At 39.5% G+C, this 16,780-nt stretch overlaps 1 protein-coding gene across 3 annotated transcripts in view; it reads left to right on the top strand.

Moving 5' to 3' along the window:
* Positions 1-16,780, top strand: part of MKX (mohawk homeobox) — a 154,890-nt gene that overhangs the window by 64,788 nt on the left and 73,322 nt on the right. For all 3 annotated transcript variants that reach the window (XM_077491034.1, XM_077491033.1, XM_077491035.1), the window contains 2 exons: positions 8,925-9,078; positions 14,302-14,637. In XM_077491034.1, the coding sequence (XP_077347160.1) occupies positions 8,925-9,078; positions 14,302-14,637 (490 nt within the window). The remainder of the gene's footprint in view (positions 1-8,924; positions 9,079-14,301; positions 14,638-16,780) is intronic.

Here is a 16,780-nt window from a genome sequence, read left to right as displayed (position 1 = left end):
CAAAGGAGAGACCAACCAAAAGGCAGCGCCAACCGACCAGTCAAATCACCACCACCTACAGCGAGCCCAAGTAGTTAACAGATAAAAGCAAGGGGGTATAGGTCGCGCTATGGATTGTGGTACAGGTAAGAGCGGCCCCTATTTTAATTCCAACCCAATAAGGGTAGGAACAGTGAGATAAAATGGGGGGGGGGGAGAAATAGGCTTGGCGCTATACCCTTTAAAAAGTGAGATTTGAAACTTAGATGCACAATTAGCAATGAATTTCCAGCGTGCTGAGTAGTGAAGTAAAATGAGAATATGTGTTGCCGACTGATATACATGTGCCTGTCAGCAAGTATCAACAAACAATTATTATATCTTTAGAAACCATAAGTGTCATAAAACTCATAAAAATCATAAGTTCATAAACCATAAATCAATTGAAACAGTATGCAGTATTCAAATGTAAAAAATATAAATATGAAGTGCAAGGTGCTGGTGAACAAGTTACAATCACTGGTGTTGTGACAGAAGTAGAGCTCAATAGTATAAGAAAAAATATGTGGATATAAAAATAAAAATATAAGTCTATATATATATATATATATATATATATATATATATATATATATATATATATATATAAATAAATAAATAAATAATCTGTTTATCTATTATGCATGCCAGGTCTTCACATAGTGCCACTGTGATACAAAATAAATAAAATGAAATTAAATGAAAAATGTGATAAAATCTTCTAGAAAAATGGCAATATAAGAATATGTAAGTAAAAAAGGTAGAAATAAAAATAAAAATAAAAACAAAAATAAAAATAAAAATAAAAATTAAAAATTAAAAATAAAAATAAAAATAGAAATACTTGTTAACTAGTTAACAGATAGCAACATAATAATAAGGTGTATTCGTTAGGAAAGGTCATGAAATTAAAACATATAGAATAATTAAGCTCAAAAAAGGGGCAGATAAAAATTGAATTGTTGCAGGCCATCTAGCAGAATTGCAAAGTTAGAGCAAAAAATCGCACATCCATCCCTATTCAGTGGTAAAAACGAAGGACTTTTAGGGACTTTATATGAAAGTGTGGCCTGGTAAGGCCAAGTATTTCCATCCCTTGGGACTTTATATGAAAACTTGGCCTGGTAAGGTCAAGTATTTCCATCCCTGCATTGAACAAAAGGGGAGAGCAACAGGGGCGGGACTTTAAATGAGGTGCGAAATTGCAATAGAGTAAATTGGTGAACACTTGGGAAAATGTATTAAGTTCATGAAGAGTATAACATGCACATAATTCAGTTACAATTAATAAAAGGATACTAGCAATACATAATATTAACATGGATATGTATACAGTAATATGAACAACACAAAATTCCACAGTACACCATATTGAAATTTAGGTAAAACCTTAAAACATGAAAATAGAGCCTGCATGGCGGGTGGCCTCGATATTCAATGAAATTAATTGTATGTAGCAGCTATAGAAGCTTGAGTATAATAATATAGAACACGACTTTGGTAGCTCTAGGCGTTTCGTGGCTAAACCGCCATTCATCAGGAGCAAGCGTGTACGATAGCTAAAATAAAAGAGGTATAATTATAATAAAATAATAATAAGATAATTGCAGACATGAGACAAAGGTGGGGTAATAAGAAACCTCACACAGGGTACATGCTTACACATTGGGACTCGCTTGATGGTGGCTGACTGTCGGGCTCCACCAGCCATTCGGAAAACGTCAAACCCCCCATGGGAGCTGAGGTAGACGGGTCAGCGGGGGCAAACTACCGGGCGCTATCCAAGGCAGGTAAGTACCCACGAGGCAAGCCTGAGTGGGGAGTGAAAGTGACAGGTGAGGAAAATCGCCAGGAAATAGGCAGAACGTCCATGTCCATGTAAACGAATACATTCTGCGGGTGCACTTTTGAAAAACAGATTTGCTAGCTGGACCACTAGATGAAAATAGAAGAAAGAAAGAAGGCCACATACACACTAGCATTTTTTAAGCTCCTGGAATCTGTCATTAACATTTTTCTGCTTCTGTCCATGTACACTACTTTAGGCTATTAGCGTCTAGGAGCAAAAAAAATAAATTGTTTTTGTAGAGTTTTTAGGATAATTTTTCCAGCAGAAAAAACACTGAACTTTCCTAAACACTAAAGTGCAGGCTGGGTCAGTGACATCACAAGGGGGCAGTGCCACCAGATGATGTCGCTGGGTGGCAATGCCCCTTAGCTGTTTAACCGCTTCCCGACTGCCTCATGCAGATATACTGCGTCAGAAGGGCACGTACAGGCAGGTTAACGTACCTGTACATTGCCCTTTAAGAGGCGGCTTGCGGGCGCACCTGCTGGGAGCTCCGTGAGCGTGATCGCGGGTCCCGCGGACTTGTTGTCCGCGGGGACACCCGCGATTGTCTCACAGAGAGGAAGAATGGGGAAATGCTGATGTAAATAAGCATTTCCCTGTTCTGCCTAGTGACTCTATCACTGATCACAGCTTCCTGTGATCGGAATCGGTGATCAGTGATGTGTCACACACAGCGCTTCCCCCCCACAGTTAGAATCACTCCCTAGGACACACTTAACCACTACAGCACCCCCTAGTGGTTAACCCCTTCACTGCCCGTCACATTTACACAGTAATCAATGCATTTTTAATTGCACTGATCGCTGTATAAATGTGAATGGTCCCAAAATCACGCTAAAAGCGACCGATGTATCCGCCATAATCTTGCAGTCCCGATAAAAATCTCTGATCGCCGCCATTACTAGTAAAAAAAAAAAAATAATAATAAAAATGCCATAAAACTATCCCCTACTTTGTAGACGCTATAAAATATAAAAGAAAAATATTTTCCTTAGTTTAGGCTGATACGTATTCTTCTACATGTTTTTGGTAAAACAAATCGCAATAAGCTTAAGCGTAAAAATGTTTTTTATATACTTTTTGGGAAAATTTATTATAGCAAAAAGTAAAAAATGTGTTTTTTTCAAAATTGTCAAAAAATTTTTGTTCATAGCACAAAAAATAAAAACTGCAAAGGTGATCAAATACCACCAAAAGAAAGCTGTATTTGTGGGGAAAAAAGGATGTCAATTTTGTTTGGGAGCCAAGTCGCATGACCGCACAATTGTCAGTTAAAGCAACGCAGTGCCGAATCGCAAAAAGTGGTCTGGTCTTTGGCCAGCAAAATGGTCCGGGGCTTAAGTGGTTAAGAACTGTCCGACGGTGGAGCAGGCAGATGGGGGGGCCTTCAAACAGAGCTTTTTTTTTCTTTTTTCGGGTCAATGATGGCAGCGGGTGTCATGATTGTTGATGGATTTACATCGGGGGGACATTGTTTTTATTTTTTAAATAAAGGAATTGTCAAAAACTGTCTCTGTGTTTTAAATTTTTTTTTACACTTTTTTTGGTGAATGAGTACCCCATACTGATTTACATGGGGGGGTGGCGACAGGATCTGGGGGCCCCCTCCAGATTCCAATGAGCCCCTGGCCCACAGACCCCCACAACCACTGACCCTTTTCCTCATCAATATGGGGACGAGGTGGGAGTTTAGGGAATGTGAGAGCATGTAACCTGTCATTGTTCCCCTCCTTTTCTGGCCTGCCAGGCTGCATGCTCAGATAACGGTCTGGTATGGATTTTGGGTGGGATTCCTCTCAAAATCCATACCAGACCTAAGGGGGAACCCCACTCCATTTTTTTTATGTTTGGCATGGGTTTGCCCTGAAAATCTGTACCAAACCCGAAAGGGCCTGGTATGGTTTGGAACCCGACGCTGTTTTTGTCTCAATTTTTTTATTGCTGGCAGTTGTTCAGTTTACATTTTGCTGTCAGCGAGGAAACCCGATGACAGCTGATGAGTCATCCATTGTGAAGGACGCAGTGGCCGGCTTCCCGGCCTGCTCCTTAACAACCACTTATTCACTAATTGTTAGGAACGCTGGCAGCCACCCGCTCCTTAACAAAAACACTACTGCTCCTAAACACTTGTAAACACTCCTAAACACTGCAAAATGCTGACAGAAAACCGCGAAATATTAGCATTTTTATCAAGTGATTTTTCAGCTGTTTTTAAACATCTAGTGTACATGGAGCCTAAAAAAGGAATCTAATACAGCCATCACATGGAAGAATTGGTACGCTTTTGGGTTTAATACTGATTTATTGTGTTTCTTTTTTTTTATCTGCCTGGATATCACTTATTTCTTCTATATTCTACAGCAGCATGTCTGAATCTGAGATCTGTCGACAGGAGGTGGCTGTATTGGCCACGGTCTAATCCTGAGCTGGGGCACAGCAACCACTGCTATCCGAATGGGAATACATAATCTGCTCACTTGCATAAACTTTTTGTTTTCATTCCAGATATTATTTTTGAGAGACTTTAAGACTTTTTTTGGCACGGCTGGAATATGCAGACGAGCATTAAACTAATCTTGCCATGTTGTTGTGTGTGTCATAGTAAATCCCACAGACATCACATGAGCAATATATCAGCTAAAACATTTGGAGGGAAGCCTCTCTCCGTGGTGCATTAAAACATGGAGGTCTTCCAAGACATCCCTCTCCACTGATATCTCTTAAGGGACTTGTCAATTCTAAGTAATCCAAACAAGTAGTAGGACTGTGGAGTGAGAATGACAGCAGTGCTGGATAGGTCTCTTAAAATGTTTCTATAGGAAGAATAGTCTGGTGTACTAAATAACTGAAACACATTTTATTAACCAATACTATTTTATAATTATATCTCTTTGTGTACCTGTTTATTTTTATGTTTTTCAGATGTTATCTTTTCTACGCAAATAATGCTTAACAGCAAGTTCACTTGAATGGGTTGCGTTTGGCAGCAGTACTGCTTGCCGAATGCAACATTTTTTTTTCTTAATTTTTACTGTAGTATGGGTACAGTTTTGTATTTAGGTGGGTGATCAGGGAGTGGTAAAACTGCAGCTCAACCATCTGCTTTTACTGCCCCCAGCTGCCCGTGTGAATGAATCCTATCTGTAAAATTACTTTTTCCCCTGCTGCACACTGTGGTTCCATCCTATGGCCCCTATGTCAGTACAAGACACAGAAGTGACATTAAGGACAGAAGATGGAGTCACAACACATGGCGGCGGATGCAGACATTCCACAATCCCAGAAGTGTTAAATGGTGAAGATTCTGACCAGAGGTTGTACCACCCTTTATAGATCAAGGATGGAAGACATTAGCCACCAGAGAGGTAAGTACAGTAAAACCTTGGATTGCAAGCATAATTCGTTCCAGAAACATGCTTGTAATCCAAAGCACTTGTATATCAAAGCAAATTTCCCCATAAGAAATAATGAAAACTCGGATGATTAGTTCTTCAAACATTTATTCATAGGTCCTTCACTTTATAGTCCATATAAAAAGATTATAGCAATGTGACCGGGCTGTGTAACCATAATATGTCCATCCACAAATGGAAGCCTTCACAAGGGGATTAGAAGCAAAATCCAGCAGGAGCTACAGAGTATAAAAGAGAAGAGAGACGCCTCTAAGTGTAGCAATATGGTTAAATTTAATGAAGGTACAACATTTAGCAACTTATATGGTTGATGATTGAAAGATGCACATCTAAGTATGCAGGCATCCGGGGTAAAGCTGTCCACATAGACCATCCCCCGCACCGCTGGCTCTCAACGCTGTCAGTCTGCAGTAGCGACCGTGAAGTCTAACCTGCAGTAGAGCGATCTGAAAGCGGGGCTTGAACCGCTCATGGAGCACATCATGGAAAAGATGCTATAGATGGTGGTGCGGAGGATGGTCTATGTGGACAGCTTTACCCCAGATGCCTGCATACTTAGATGTGCCTCTTTTAATCATCAACCATGTAAGTTGCTAAATGTTGTACCTTCATTAAATGTAACTATATTGCTACACTTAGAGGCGCCCTCTTCTCTTTTATACTCAATTGTGACATGACGCTACTTGTATATCAAAACAACGCTTGTATATCAAGTAAAAATGTATTACAAATGTTTGCTTGTCTTGCAAAACGCTCTCAAACCAAGTTACTTTCAAACCAAGGTTTTATTGTATAATACCTCTTCTTTGACTTAGAATTAGTTGTGTGATTTTTCTTTTTCATGACAAAGACAGTACATTCTCTCTTGTTCCATTTCAAAGTCATTTCATATGACCTTAAAGGTGGAGCAGAGGGGTGGTGGTGGTGATATCTTGGTCTCTGCTTCGATTTCCCGTTAGGACTGATTTATACTATATATGATGTGGATTAGTCCGAGGTATCAGCTCAATCCTGGCACCACATGGAACTCAGCAATGTAAAGTGTACAAGGACAATGTAGCTGCACTGTAAACATTTGTTAAAAGCAAGACTAGATTTCACTTTTTGGCTTCTCTTAAGCATCCATTCTGGATTCAAAGAGATAGGCAACCTGAGGTCCCCTAGTCTTATTATGCATGCTCCTAATCCATTTTGTATCAATATAATAATATAATGTGCAACAGCACACGTGCTATAACATTTTAATAAAAAAATACATTAAATGCATATAACATCTTATGGAAATATTTTTGTTGATATGAGTGGACAGGGTCTCTTTAACTCTGATTTAAGTTATAGGTCTATATAAGAAAGTCCATGTGGACCTTTTGTATAAGTAATGTTTGTAAGGAACTGATAGCAACTAAGGCCGGCCATACATGGTTCGAATCTTGTCCAACTCAGCAGGATTTGAACCATTAATGGGCAGTCTGAATGTACCAATTTCATTGATCGATCAACTTGGGTATAACCAGCCTGCTGGATTCTCTTCCGATTATCGCTAGCAGCTGCTATAGCCGCTAGCGATAATCACTGTCTTCTCCCAGCGGGGACGGCTTCCCTCGCCTGGTTGCAGGAAAGAAATTTGCACTGTGTATGGCTGGCCTAAGTCCGTGTAACTCATTATCTATTTAATTGCAGAGTTAGTTACTTTTCCTGACAAGTCTTTTGTACTGAGACTTGAGCCACGAAGATTGTCACTACTAAGTGTATGTTTTAAGACACAATTTTTTTGGGCTTTGTAAAGCCAAACCTAATTTAAGCAATATGGTGTAAAACATCTAGACTAGATACAGATGTAGCGGAAGAAGGAATATATGGAATCAGCATTTGGGTCTGGAGGACAATGCTGAGTCTTTTAGGGGTTTTCCTGCTGTTGTTAAGTTTAGCACTTTCTTTGACTGGAACCAATTTAAGGAACAGAAAAGTATTCTAGGAATCCATTCACTTGCATGAGGAACCTGCTTAGTGCACGTCGCCTAGACCTAAAATTAACAGTATATTCAGTATATGCTGCTACACATATTACTAGTAACTACTAGTAACAATATATACAAGTCCTTGTATTGTTGTAGCAACAATAATATATTTCTGATTCTACTGTTAAAAATATCTGTAAAGTGTATGTTTGGAGCTTATTGGCTGAGTGGTTAGTGTTCTTTCCAAGGACTGCATTTTCTCTTCTACGGGGATAGTCAGAAGAGTTCACGCCCAGAAACAGAAGGATTAACCACACAAACATGAAATAGTATCGCTGCACCAAGCCACTCTTCGAGATGTTCACCACTGAAAATGACGCCTGCTACATGGTTTTCATGCACTCTTTATAGACAGTTGGCACCCCCTAGTTAATTTGAAAATGGAGAAAGTGCAAGAATAAGAATTATAGGGTTCTATCATGCATCAGGCAATAGTTATGTGGAATTCCAAGGGTGTGCAACAGCAGTGCAGAAGGCTGTTGCCATCACTTTGCCCGATGATGGAACATTTTGAGTCTTCTTTTTCCACTTTCAGCTTGACTACTGGGGGTGCAATTGTTTGCAAAGAGTTCATGAAAACCACATAGCATGTATGCACCATTTTCAGTGCTGAACCTCTGGAAGATTGACTGGGTGCAGTGATAAGGTTTCTTGTCTGTCTGGTCACGCCTTCTGTTCAGGATGTGAACTCTTCAGATTACCCTTGTAATAGCTTCAGATATCAATTAACCGAGTTAGGAACTTGTTCCTGTGTGACAGTGCTTGGGCAATAACAAAGCACCAGCACTGTCACATGGGAGGAAGGGAAGTGAGCCACATGTTACTCCATGCTAAGAAGTTCCAGGTGCTTCTCTGTTCCCGCCAAATGAATGGAGTGGTGGGGGAGCATAGGAACTGTAAACGCTACAGGGGAGATTAAAGTGAAACTATTACCTTACCGAGAAAATTGCTGGTAGCTAGGCTTTTTGTTGCAGAAGAGATTCTGTATGCGCAGGTCAGTTTACTCTTGGCATGCCTTGGTGCCAGGATGTGTTAACTCCTGTGTGAATGCTCAGGAGTTACATTATCCTGGGCTGACCAATCAAAAAGGTTGAAGATGTCCAACCTGGAGTAAGACCAGATAAAGAGGAGTTCAGTGGTGACAAGGGAGCTCCCGAATGTCACATTGCAGGAGCGAAGGTACAGTAAACTATTCTTCCACTTTAAGTGAAGCTGTTGTTTGGCTGTTGACCGAACATTGCATAGGTTCACTTTAAGTTTAGGAGTCAGGGACGTGTGGGCAAACACTCAACATTTGCTTACTTTTGGTGCCACGTGTCCAAAGCTGAGAACTACTACCACTCTACTACATATTTGTTCTCTTCACATCTTATTTATGAATTCTGTATTTTTGTCTTTTCTGTATTTCAAAGTAATTATCCTCAGTTTCAGTGAATATATTCAGTATTATTATTAATATAATAATTTTATTATTATTATTATTGTGACTGAACAGATTCTAATAGCCAGGAGAAAATGATATGGAGAGACAATTAAGTTGGTGGCTAAGATTTAGTTTTTTGTTTATTTGCAGTTAATGTACAAATGTGATCAATCAAGATAAAATATTTTTTCAATTTTCAGGTGTCAAACTGGTTTGCAAACGCAAGACGTCGCCTCAAAAACACTGTGAGACAACCAGATCTGAGCTGGGCATTGCGGATAAAGTTATATAACAAATATGTTCAAGGGAATGCTGAGCGGTTAAGTATCAGCAGTGAAGACTCCTGCTCTGAAGGTTTGTTCATATACCTTTATATTGTGTCTTGGACACTTTGTTCATGCAGTCCATTGATAGGTGGGGTAATTTGTAGGGTGGAAGTGGAGATTCTTCTTACTATAGTTACATTTAGAATTACTACACTAAGCTGTACAGTAAAATAGTGCCCATGCTTCCTATTGGACATTGAACTTGTTTATCCTACATCACTGCATCATCACTGTCACTTGTAAAAGGTGGCAGTTGAATGGTCAGTAAGAACACCAGCTGAAGCCATAAGTTTACCATCCACTGGTAGAGGGAACACCAAAATTGGATGTACACAACCATGTTGACACCCAAAGATGTCTGAATAGTAAATTGAATGGCACTGTTCCTTTAATTATCTAACATGTTTAAAGTGTGAAGTACTGAGTTCTGATCTCTATACTTGTTCTGTTTCAGTGATACAGAAAGTATTGGATCAGTATAACAGCTGGTAAAACAGTATTTTCAATGACTTCTCCACAATTTCTATTTGATCACAGACTTCCTTTGGTGATGATCAGTTTATGATTTGGAAACCCATAGGAGAGTCTGTCTGAATAAATGGTTCTTTCTAATCTATCCTTCCATTCACATGCAGCAAAAGTGACAGTGACTTATGTTGGGACAAACTTTAAGCCCTTGTACACACGGTCGGAGACTCCGACAACCAAATCCGTCGGATATTGCATACACACAGTCGGACAAAGTTCTCGGAAAATCCGACGTGATGACGTTATTTCGTTACGACCGTACTACGTTCACGCTAGTAGCCAATAGCTTTGGTGTAGGAATTTGATCTGAGCATGTGTGGCACTTTGTCTGATCAGAGTTCTCTACACATGATCGGAGTCTAGTCTGTTCGATCAGAGCATTTTGTCGGAAAATTTTACCAACAAGTTGGAAAACTTGGTCCGACGGAAACAGTCCGATGTAGACCACACACAGTCGGATTATCCGACAAAACTGTCCGATCGGACACATTCCATCGGAATCTCCGACCGTGTGTACAAGGGCTAACACTGCCAAGGGTGCTGGGGGGGGGGCTGCTACAACTGTTCTATTTTTTAAAGCTTTTAAAGGAACTCTGTATTTAAAGAAACTCAAAATCCATAATCTGCTTCTTTGAAGAACCAAGCTTTGCTAAAAAAAAATGTTTAGCCACATCACTGTTGGGAGTGTCAGATACAAGTGACCCCTCAATGCGTGGCTCAACAGCAGAAAAGGGCACCTGGCATCCAATGTACCCAAAATTGGTCAGGATGATAAAGACCTTCTTCAGACACTCTCTAGCCAAAGCATATACAGGTAGTTCTCAATCGTACAGCTGTGATAATACAGGAGAATATTAGTCTTAACATATCAAAAATAAAACTTTTATATGCGATCTGTTTTTATGAAAATTTTGGGAGCAGAAAATCCGGGGAAGGTGGGTAAACCAACACATTTCTAACAGAGTATGTGGTCTCCATTCGTCAAAGTTCCATTGCTCCAAAACTGAATGTTAAAAGCAAACTTTGAAGTACTTTTGAACATTTGTCAAGTTGCGGAATGTTGAGGGATGTTTGGACAAATTTGCATACAAATATTCGTACAAACGTTTGCAAACAAAAATTTACTAGGGCATGGCTAGCTTTAGGCCTGCAACAAGCAGAGTTTGCCAGCACGGCAGCTTAATATTTATTTGCAGGTAGCTTTTCATTTCACTTTTTTAAATAGTCTTTTAAACCGATAAGATTATTCCTTGTAAGCACCCCTTCTGTGGGTGTGTTTTGGGGAACTCCTCAAGTTAAATTACATACAGTTGGGGGGGGGGGGTTTGGTTCCACCTTCTTGTAAGAATCCCTGGCACGGTTATAGTTTGTGCCTAAGCCACTGTTATAATAGCTGGGTGACATGTAAGTGATGGGAAAATTATAAACAGAGGTATGTTAATTGAAAAGGATTAATAATACAAAATATTATAATGACATGCATTAATAACATTCCGTTTTTATAATAGATTATCTTGGAAAAAAAATTGGTAATTTAATTTTGTATTTCAGTGCACTGAGGCAGAACAGCATTAGTGTAAATGTGAGGATCTAAGAGTCGTACAAAAGAAACAAGGCTTGATATCTAATTCCTTCCATGCCGTGTACACAGTGGCAGCTCATACACGATGTATCTGTTTATACTGGATGCTGGCCAGACTTTCTAAGAAAAGAAGGATTATTCCTGTAAAGAATAGGTTACATATCAGTAGAGGAAAAACTACTGGACTGAGCCAGTGGGGAATGTTTATTGGTAGAGAAATGAAGGTTGGAATACAAGAATACACGCTATACTGGGTATGAGGGCACGATCTTACCGTGTTTGAAATGCATACGTTTATTTATGGTGCCTAGCCTGACAATCCAGTTCCTCTTAAACGTGTGACCCCGTTCTTCCCCTTTACACTCAGTTTAAAAAAATAAACTGACGGGATTTACTCTTCATCGTCCGCAAGCTCTCGTGTTCATTGAGTAAGAGGGTTAGGAGGGAGAAAAAGAAAATAAACCAGATCGGATATTAAAGAAGATTCCAACACACCTACTGTGAGCAATATTTAAAGTGTACCTGTCATGGTAAAGAAAAAAGTTTAATCCTAAAGTAACAATGTATTTGAAGAGCAAGAGCCTTGTGGTTCCTGCAAGTACCTGACTTTAAATCTCTATGTCTCCATGAAGCCCCTTGGATCCTAAGCACAGGCTGGTGCACAAAACCTTAGCTGTCAAATGGCAGAACATCATCAGACTGTGGATATTCTGGCATTTGACAGTTGAAGTTTAGGTGGGGTTTAGAATTGGGAGCCGGGAGGTTTAATCTTTGCTTGGAAAAAAGCCTGGGCCTAGAAAAAAAGGGTTCATAGAGGAACGCAGAGATCAATAAGAAAAATAATGCACACATTTATAGGGCTCACTTTATCACACTTGTTACCCTGGATGATTCATTTTACATCAAGAAAGGTTCACTTCAATGGCAAAAAATTCACTTTACTTTCATTAAAAAGATATACTTAAGATTTCTTTTTCTGATTGTTGTTATTGAATAACGCCCATAGTGGGTTTTTTAAATAGTTAAAAAAAAATGTATAGATTTTTTTAAAATTCAAAATAGACAGCAGGGAAATACAAAAATTAGCATACAGATCATGACAAATAATTATTTAAAGGAGAAGTAAAGCCAAAGATCATTTGCTTGTACTTCTCCCGTGGATCACAGGAGTGCAGTCCGTTCTGCACGCCTGTGACCCATTTTCAGCAGACAGTGGGCTGAATCTCGCTGTCAGCTAACGTCACTGAGCCAGTTCAGACTCTGAAAGGATGGCGGCCATATTGTCGGGATCCACCCACATGCCTGGACCAGCATCGGGCTCAGCCTCTCAGTGAGCCACTAAGAGCCTGAGCCTGCCGCTCCTGCCCCCTTCCACAGTCCAGTGCTCCAGTGAGTGCGGAGGACAGAGCACAAAGCTGCTGACTGACAGTCAGCAGCTCTCTGCTCAGGAAACACTGAGACTTAAGCCATCGGCAGTGTTCCATCACTCGGTTCTCAGTGTTAGAGCCAGTGGGGGACAGATGCAGCATCAGAACGATGCAGTCCCAAGCTAGGTAAGTATGAATCTGAAAAAACCCAAACCCTATACTTCTCTTTTAAGACAACATTGCATTCCCTTTACAAACATAGCATTTTTGACAAATTCTGAAGTACTAGTTTTGACAGGATAACAAGACTAATTTGGGAACTAATTTCTTTATTCTTTGAACAAGAGGCTGTAAACCTCCAAAAGAAACTTAAAAAAAAAACCTGCAAGACAAAGGCATTATGAAATACTTAGAACGATACCCTGGATCGGTGCTGGTACACTGCTTACAGGGCCGACATGTTTCCTGGAGTTACTTCCGGGTTCGCGGGCTCCGGCGCTTTTATTGGCCGGAGCTGTGATTATGTCACTCCCGTGCATGCACACGGGAGCCGCCATTCATGGCACAGGCCCTGAAGAAATAGCACAAGCAAACCTTTCCTTCAGTACGCATGTGCCGATGACATCGGCTATGTCAGCGTATATCCAAGTTTAGGAGACATTTACAATACCTACAGGTAAGCCTTATTATAGCCTTACCTGTAGGTACAATTAAAGAGGAAGACTTTACTTCCTCTTTAATATAGTCTTCTATCAGTTACTAAATCTGGCCATAGATGGATTCAAATTCTGCCAGTTCAACGGGGATCAGACAAGTTTTGGCCAATCTATGACCATTTCTGCTTGAGAGTAATTAATATAATGAGTCTCCTCCAACGGATCTATTGGAAAATATCCCTTCTGCAGCCAATTGGCTGTAGTGCTAATTGTTGTATTCTGACAGTGAAGGAATTGTCAGAATGCAATAGCACAGTAGGGAGGATTCCCTAAACCACATTGCTTGTGTGGATGGGGGAATCTGGGTTTTTTAATTACCCGCTGGCTGATTGAATAAAACTGAGTCTCCAATGGCCAGCTTAATGCACATGCACACTTTTTTAAAAACTTCTCTCCAGGTAGAGGAAAAGCAGCTTCAAAAAGGTGCCTAAGCCACATTTTGGCAAACGCTTGACCATTTATTTGATTGGCCAGAATATTAATCTATTCCGGCCTTTGGAATAAAAAAATCTCAAGAACTAAATGCACCTAATGCTTAGGCGTGTTCAAATGTATCTATCTGCGTTTAGGCGCGTTTTGGCATTTTTTCTACCAAAACGCTCCTCTCTTGAATGCACAAGTGATTTTTTTTTTTTTGTTATGCCTTTAAACATCCCTGACTCTAAACTCCTGTAAACGCCTCTGTGTACATGGGCACAAAGACTAATATAGAGGGGTGTTTAGAGGCAGAAAAAAAAGATGAATGCCTGTAAGTGTGCATAAAACCTTAGAGTGAAAATACTTCCTTGAAATGGTTTTCAGTTTTAATCTGCAAAGAAAAATCTTCCCTCTTTATCACTATTGCAACACAGTGGGAATTTCTAGCCATTCCTAGTAACAGATGGGATCCAGCTGTGAGAAGAGCCTTTTCTCAGATCTTCATTATTTTATTGGGTGAACATTAGCATCATTTAGCAAGTGTTTTTTTTACTGAATTACACTCTGTTTCTTATATTTTATTGATAATTGAAGAATTAGTATAGATGGACACAGTAACACTTCGTTTTGTTGTTCTACAGATGGAGAAAATGTACCAAGGAGTCATGCTAATGAGGAAAGCTACAACAAACCCATCCACCATACTGTGATTAACAATGAAAGCTCAGTCATCAAGTCAGGGATAAGAGCAGAAGCTAACACCAATGAAGACTATGTATCCCCTCCAAAATACAAGAGCAGTTTATTGCATCGCTATCTCAATGACTCCTTACGACACGTCATGGCCACTAATGCCGCCATGAGGGAAAAGACGAGGCAGAGAAACCACTCAGGGTCATTTAGTTCCAATGAGTTTGAGGAAGAGCTGGTGTCTCCCTCGTCATCGGAAACTGAAGGCAACTTTGTCTACCGAACAGGTGAGGCTATTCATTCCATTCTGTGCATTTCCTCAAGGTAATACAGAATGCCTGAACCACCACAATATCATGGTAATAATTTCAGGATTTAAATCACTATTGTTAAAACTTAAAAATTGTAAAAAAAAATATTCTGACTCTGATGTTTTATAATTTAGCTGTATTCTGTGGAATAATTAAAAAATGTCATCACAATCACTGCAACTATGACACTATGTGGTGTCGTTATAAAAGATTTACATAGCTTTTCTTTTGAAACAGAATGTATATTCTTTATGTGTGAATTATCTCTGGCAATATTCTCTGCAGATTGAATGTTATTCATTGTAAAAAAAAAGTGAATGGCGAAAATACCACATTATGGGCACTAAATGGTGTTGAGTATTATAGGAAATAAGTACCGTATATTTCTCAGCTCCATCTAGTGGCCTAATGCAACATTTTTCCCATTTGCACTTTTTTTGCAATGAATACCATTCATTCTGCAGATAATCAGATGCTGAAAACACATGATTTTGCCCCATTCCTAAAGAATTAATTTACATGCAGTTTTGATGGATCAACAGCAATTTTTTTTCATAGATATTTTTCTCATAGGTATAGGAAATTTCCATTTTAAACTGGAAATTAATCTCTGTTAGCCATCCGCATGTGTCATCTGATTTATGTTCAACATCTTGTCATTTAGCCTGGAGCTTGGGGGAAGTTGGGACTCACACTCCAGTGCAGTTACTTTAAAAAGCCTGCAAGGGAGTGCTTTGTGATTAATGATTACTACTCCGCCATGGTAGGGGTAGTGGTATACCACCAACAAAGCTCACAAAAGTCAGGTGTTATAGCTGGGGGGAGGGAGGTTGATGTGCATATGGCCACTGTGAGGAAAGGGGTACTGTTTGTATTACTTGTGATGGAGAGCGTTGCAGTTGGACTGTATTCCTATATGTGGTTGTTCTGGAAAGGAGACTCTATTTAGGATTTTTGTCAAGTGGGAACTGCAAATGTCAATTCAAAGTTGAATAGCTGCTGGCTCATTACTTTACACTTCAATAAGATATGTCCAGGCCAAGATTTTGTTTGGTGGAACTGAGAAAGTGGCTTCTCTATTCAGATTTGAGAATGATGATGGCCCCATAAAGGGTAATTGGGGAAGTTGGTTACAAGTGACAAGAAGAACTGTATTAAACACATTCTTCTCCTCAGTTTTTACAAAGGAGAATGAGGGGTATACTAAACAAGATTGCATTGCTAGTATCACTGCAACAGAATGTATCCTTGTGGCTAACAGAAGCCAGTGTCTAAAAAAAGACTTGAAAAACTCACCAGGACTAGATGGCTTACACTTGAGAGTCCTCAAAGAACTTAACCTGGTTATCGCTAGGACCATTAATCCTAATTTTTAAGGACATCTTAGTGACTGGAATAGTACCAGCTGATAGGTGAAACGTTAACACAGTACCAATATTTTAAAAAAGACCAAGATACTGTATACTGTATATATATGGGAACTACAGACCAATCAGCCTAACATCAATAGTATGTAAACTATTGGAGGGGATGGTAAAGGAATATACCTAAGAATTTACCTACAAAAACAGTATCATTAGAAGTAACCATCATAGATTTATGAAAGATTGTTCTTGGCAGACCAACCTGTTAACATCCTTTGAGGAAGTGAGCTATGAGCTCTAGATAAAGGAAGGCCTGTGGATGTGGTGTATCTAAATTTTGCCAAAGCATTCAATACAATTCCCCATAAATGGTTTATTTACAAATTGAGGTCTGTTGACATTGGCGATTATGTACTGTATGTACCTGGATAGAAAACTGGTTACTGGAGCATGTCCAGAGAGGTGGTGATAAATAATGTATCTTCTGAATGGTCTTCAGTTGTGAGTGGGGTAACCCAAGGCTCTGAACTGGGACCATTTCTGTTTAATTTGTCTATAAAGGATATTGAGGTTGGTATAAATAGTTGAGTCTCAGTATTTGCCGATGATACAAAGCTAAACAGGCAATAACTTTGCAGCAGAATATATAAACTTTACAGGAAGACCTCAATAAAAAAAGGGGTGGGCAGCTACATGGCAAATATGGTTTAGTATGAAAAAAAAAAGTAAAGTAATGAACTTGGAGGCTAAAAATA

The sequence above is a fragment of the Lithobates pipiens genome, unplaced genomic scaffold (genome assembly GCF_037356315.1).
Source record: "Lithobates pipiens isolate NorthernLeopardFrog02 unplaced genomic scaffold, aLitPip1_a1.2 Scaffold_19, whole genome shotgun sequence".
Taxonomy (NCBI): Eukaryota; Metazoa; Chordata; class Amphibia; order Anura; family Ranidae; genus Lithobates; species Lithobates pipiens.
Note: the sequence above shows the minus strand (reverse complement) of the source record. Positions and strands in the feature narration are given on the sequence as shown.